The 6,000-nt window shown below is 54.0% G+C and overlaps 1 protein-coding gene across 1 annotated transcript in view; it reads right to left on the reverse strand.

The window, feature by feature from the left end:
• The window catches only part of PKNOX1 (PBX/knotted 1 homeobox 1), a 42,917-nt gene extending 37,557 nt beyond the window's left edge, over positions 1-5,360 (reverse strand). Inside the window, exons 1-2 of the mRNA XM_089654087.1 lie at positions 5,218-5,360; positions 71-183 (exon numbers count right to left, since the gene is read on the reverse strand). Coding sequence (XP_089510213.1) covers positions 71-121 — 51 coding nt within the window. The 5' untranslated portion in view covers positions 122-183; positions 5,218-5,360. The remainder of the gene's footprint in view (positions 1-70; positions 184-5,217) is intronic.
• Between the last annotated feature and the right edge of the window lie 640 nt (positions 5,361-6,000).

The following is a 6,000-nucleotide window of genomic DNA, read 5'->3' on the forward strand; positions in this document are numbered from 1 at the left end:
CTCCTTTTCTCCCTGACCACCAAAGTAGGGTTGTGATAGGCCTTCCTGCAGGGAGGAGGCGGAGTCATACCTGCTGGTCCTCGGAGTAGTCGTCCATGCCCAGTCTCTCTGTGGACATCATAGTACAGGGTGTGATCACCTCATCGCACAGCCGCTGGGTGGGAGGAGAATGTCAGCGCCGCCCTGCAGGGAAATCACCGTCATTACATGGGATCTCATGGCTGCTTTTCTTTTCCCGTATTTTCACCTGCTGATCCCACCAGTGACACTTCCTGTCCTAGGCAGACCACGCCCACTCACTGTACTGTATCATTGGAGGAGCAGTGTTGTCACCCTACCGCAAGACTACAGAACACCTCCCCTCCCCCTAGCTGGAAGATGACATACTGTACTCTTGACCCCTGCACTCTGTACATGATATACTCCTGACCCCTGCACTCCCAGTACACGACATACTCCTGACCCCTGCACTCCCAGTACACGACATACTCCTGACCCCTGCACTCTGTACATGATATACTCCTGACCCCTGCACTCTGTACATGATATACTCCTGACCCCTGCACTCTGTACATGATATACTCCTGACCCCTGCACTCTGTACATGATATACTCCTGACCTCTGCACTCTGTACATGATATACTCCTGACCCCCTGCACTCTCAGTACACGATATGCTCCTGACCCCTGCACTCCCAGTACACGACATACTCCTGACCCCTGCACTCCCAGTACATTATATACTCCTGAGCCCTGCACTCTGTACATGATATACTCCTGACCCCTGCACTCCCAGTACACGACATACTCCTGACCCCTGCACTCTGTACATGACATACTCCTGACCCCTGCACTCCCAGTACACGACATACTCCTGACCCCTGCACTCTGTACATGACATACTCCTGACCCCTGCACTCTCAGGACATTATATACTCCTGAGCCCTGCACTCTGTACATGATATACTCCTGACCCCTGCACTCCCAGTACACGATATACTCCTGACCCCTGCACTCCCAGTACACGACATACTCCTGACCCCTGCACTCTGTACATGACATACTCCTGACCCCTGCACTCCCAGTACACAACATACTCCTGACCCCTGCACTCTGTACATGACATACTCCTGACCCCTGCACTCTGTACATGACATACTCCTGACCCCTGCACTCTCAGGACATTATATACTCCTGAGCCCTGCACTCTGTACATGATATACTCCTGAGCCCTGCACTCTCAGGACATTATATACTCCTGAGCCCTGCACTCTCAGTACATGATATACTCCTGAGCCCTGCACTCTGTACATGATATACTCCTGACCCCTGCACTCTCAGTACACGATATGCTCCTGACCCCTGCACTCTCAGTACATGATATACTCCTGAGCCCTGCACTCTGTACATGATATACTCCTGACCCCTGCACTCTCAGTACACGATATGCTCCTGACCCCTGCACTCTCAGTACATGATATACTCCTGAGCCCTGCACTCTGTACATGATATACTCCTGACCCCTGCACTCTCAGTACATGATATGCTCCTGACCCCTGCACTCTCAGTACATGATATACTCCTGACCTCTGCACTCTCAGTACATTATATACTCCTGAGCCCTGCACTCTGTACATGATATACTCCTGACCCCTGCACTCTGTACATGATATACTCCTGACCCCTGCACTCTGTACATGATATACTCCTGACCCCTGCACTCTGTACATGATATACTCCTGAGCCCTGCACTCTGTACATGATATACTCCTGAGCCCTGCACTCTCAGTACATTATATACTCCTGACCCCTGCACTCCCAGTACATTATATACTCCTGAGCCCTGCACTCCCAGTACACGACATACTCCTGACCCCTGCACTCCCAGTACACGACATACTCCTGACCCCTGCACTCCCAGTACACGACATACTCCTGACCCCTGCACTCCCAGTACATGACATACTCCTGACCCCTACACTCTCAGTACATGGTATACTCCTGACCCCTGCACTCTCAGGACATGATATACTCCTGACCCCTGCACTCTGTACATGATATACTCCTGACCCCTGCACTCTCAGTACATGATATACTCCTGAGCCCTGCACTCTCTGTACAAGATATACTCCTGACCCCTGCACTCTGTACATGGTATACTCCTGACCCCTACACTCTGTACATGGTATACTCCTGAGCCCTGCACTCTGTACAAGATATACTCCTGACCCCTGCACTCTCTGTACAAGATATACTCCTGACCCCTGCACTCTCAGGACATGGTCACACTCACTTTCTGTGGCCACACCCACTTTCTATGGTCACACTCACTTTCTGTGGCCACACCCACTTTCTATGGTCACACCCACTTTCTATGGTCACACCCACTTTCTATGGTCACACACACTTTTTGCAGGAGGGTGCTATACACACCACATTCTACCCCGTAAAGATTGTTCCTCTATATCAAGGTTCAGGAGTTTAGAGGTGCGTATTGATGGTGCACACATTGTACAGTGATGGGGAAGTATTTGCAGGGTGCACACATTGTACAGTGATGGGGAAGTATTTGCAGGGCGCACACATTGTACAGGGATGGGGGAAGTATTTGCAGGGCGCACACATTGTACAGCGATGGGGGAAGTATTTGCAGGGCGCACACATTGTACAGTATGGGGGAAGTATTTGCAGGGCGCACACATTGTACAGCGATGGGGGAAGTATTTGCAGGCGCACACATTGTACAGTGATAAGGGAAGTATTTGCAGGGCGCACACATTGTACAGTGATGGGGAAGTATTTGCAGGGCGCACACATTGTACAGCGATGGGGGAAGTATTTGCAGGGCGCACACATTGTACAGCGATAAGGGAAGTATTTGCAGAGCGCACACATTGTACAGCGATGGGGGAAGTATTTGCAGGGCGCACACATTGTACAGCGATGGGGGAAGTATTTGCAGGGCGCACACATTGTGCAGTATGGGGGAAGTATTAGCAGGACGCACACATTGTACAGTATGGAAGTATTTGCAGGGCGCACACATTGTACAGCGAAGGGGGAAGTATTTGCAGGCGCACACATTGTACAGCAATGGGGGGGGAAGTATTTGCAGGACGCACACATTGTACAGTGATAAGGGAAGTATTTGCAGGACGCACACATTGTACAGTGATGGGGGAAGTATTTGCAGGGCGCACACATTGTACAGCGATGGGGGAAGTATTTGCAGGGCGCACACATTGTACAGCGATAAGGGAAGTATTTGCAGAGCGCACACATTGTACAGCGATGGGGGAAGTATTTGCAGGGCGCACACATTGTACAGCAATGGGGGAAGTATTTGCAGGGCGCACACATTGTACAGTATGGGGGAAGTATTAGCAGGACGCACACATTGTACAGTATGGAAGTATTTGCAGGGCGCACACATTGTACAGTGATGGGGGAAGTATTTGCAGGGTGCACTCCTAGGTACAGCAGTAGGGGAAACTTTTTCCAGGTACACACATTTTGGGGGAAGTATTTTCGAAATGCACACATTTCCGTTGTTCACAGTGTGTGGGGAACCATTTCCCTGTCGCACATTGAGGGAGGAATCATTTCCTGTGAAAAGCAGTGCGGGGGGGAAATCATTTTCCTGTTGCACATTGTGGGGGTGTGGGGGGAATAATTTTTCTATTGCACATTGTGGGGGAACCATTTCCGTTGTTCACAGTGTGGGGGACCATTTCCCTGTTGCACACATTGAGGTGGGAATCATTTCCGCGTTACATACAGTGTGGGGGGGACCATTTCCCTATCGCACAATGTGGGGGGAACAATTTCACTGTTGCACACAGTCTGAGGGGAACCATTTCCCTGTTGCACATCGAAAGGGGGAACCATTTCCCTGTCGCACAGTGTGGGGGACCATTTCCCTGTTGCACAAAGTGTGGGGGGAACCATTTCCCTGTTGCACATCGAAAGGGGGAACCATTTCCCTGTTGCACATCGAAAGGGGGAACCATTTCCCTGTTTCGCACAGTGTGGAGGGGACCATTTCCCTGTCGCACAGTGTGGGGGACCATTTCCCTGTCGCACAGTGTGGGGGGACCATTTCCCTGTCGCACAGTGTGGGGGGAACCATTTCCCTGTTGCACAAAGTGTGGGGGGAACCATTTCCCTATCGCACAATGTGGGGGGAACCATTTCACTGTTGCACACAGTCTGAGGGGAACCATTTCCCTGTCGCACAGTGTGGAGGGAACCATTTCCCTGTCGCACAAAGTGTGAGGGGAACCATTTCCCTGTTGCACAAAGTGTGGGGGAACCATTTCCCTGTTGCACAAAGTGTGGGGGAACCATTTCACTGTTGCACAAAGTGTGGGGGAACCATTTCACTGTTGCACACAGTCTGAGGAGAACCATTTCCCTGTCGCACAGTGTGGGGGGAACCATTTCCCTGTTGCACAGTGTGGGGGGAACCATATCCCTGTCGCACACCTTGTGGGGGACCATTTCCCTGTTGCACACCTTGTGGGGGACCATTTCCCTGTTGCACACCTTGTGGGGGGGAATCATTTCCCTGTCGCACAGTGTGGGGGGAATCATTTCCCTGTCGCACAGTGTGGGGGGAATCATTTCCCTGTTGCACAAAGTGTGGGGGAACCATTTCCCTGTCGCACAGTGTGGGGGGAACCATTTCCCTGTCGCACAGTGTGGGGGGAACCATTTCCCTGTCGCACAGTGTGGGGGGAACCATTTCCCTGTTGCACACATTGTGGGGGACCATTTCCCTGTTGCACAGTGTGGGGGGAACCATTTCCCTGTCGCACACAGTCAGGCTGTTCACACTGTACACAACATTCCATCCCCCTCCCCATTTCTCCTGCAACCCCGCCCCGCCAGCCTCGGCCCCTCCTTCCCCGAGCTCCCCCGGTAACAGGAGGTCCGGCGCTGTGATTGGCCGCTGGCTGAGGCGGCGGCTGTCTATTGGCGGGTGGGGTGAGGCGCGTGCCGGAGGGGAGGGCGGGTTCAGGGCGCGCGCACGGGGAGGGGGAGGTGCCGGGGACGCGCAGTGAGGTCTCGGTGGGAGCCCGGGGGCGCGCAGGGCAGGGTGCGGGGACGGCGGAGAGGTGTGGGGTGTCGGAGGGACCGGCTGGGGGGTGTCGGGGCTGTGCGGGAGGCCGGGAAGCGTCGCGGGCCGGCGGGCGGGCCAGGTGACTGACAGCTTACCCGGTGCCAATCTTCGTCACACTGACAAGCGGCTGCAGCAATCGGGACCCGCAGGGGCGCCTACGTCATCACGTATCACGCCGCATATTACCATAAGCCTGGCCGGCGTGTGACGTCATTCCGCCGTGAGGGCCCCGATAGGTCGGACCGTTGTCTGCCTCATTAATATGTATCACGAGGGTCAGCCTACCGCACGAGACTGTCCGCGCATGCGCTTCCGCAGTGTGACTCCCTGAGGAGAGCGGCTGTGCGCGGCGACCAATCACATTCCACGTTCTAGAGTTTTACTGAACAAACTGAAGGCCGAAGGTGATTGGTGGTCGCGTGCAGCCCCTCCCCTGTGTACAATCTTCACATCTTCCCCCCCTGGAACCGAATGTTGACGGATCTCTCTCCGTGTCTTCTATGTCACTCCTTCCCAATGTCAGCTTTATGGTGGGGTTCGCCCATCCTTCATATCAGGGGTCCCGGCTCCGCCCATCTATATCAGGGGTCCCAGCTCCGCCCATACTCCATATCAGGTGCCCCAGCTCCGCCCATCCTTCATATCAAGGGTTCCCAGCTCCGCCCATCCTACATATCGGGTCCACGGCTCCGCCCAGCCTTTATATCAGGGGTTCCAGCTCCGACCAGCCTTCATATCGGGTCCCAGCTCCGCCCATCCTCCATATCAGGTGTCCCAGCTCTGCCCATCCTTCATATCAGGGGTCCCGGCTCTGCCCACCCTTCATATCAGGGGTCCCGGCTCTGCCCATCCTCCATATCAAGTGTTCCCTTCTCCGC

This window comes from Staurois parvus, unplaced genomic scaffold (assembly GCF_062004578.1).
Source record: "Staurois parvus isolate SC_StPar_1 unplaced genomic scaffold, SC_StPar_1.0 ptg000742l, whole genome shotgun sequence".
Taxonomy (NCBI): Eukaryota; Metazoa; Chordata; class Amphibia; order Anura; family Ranidae; genus Staurois; species Staurois parvus.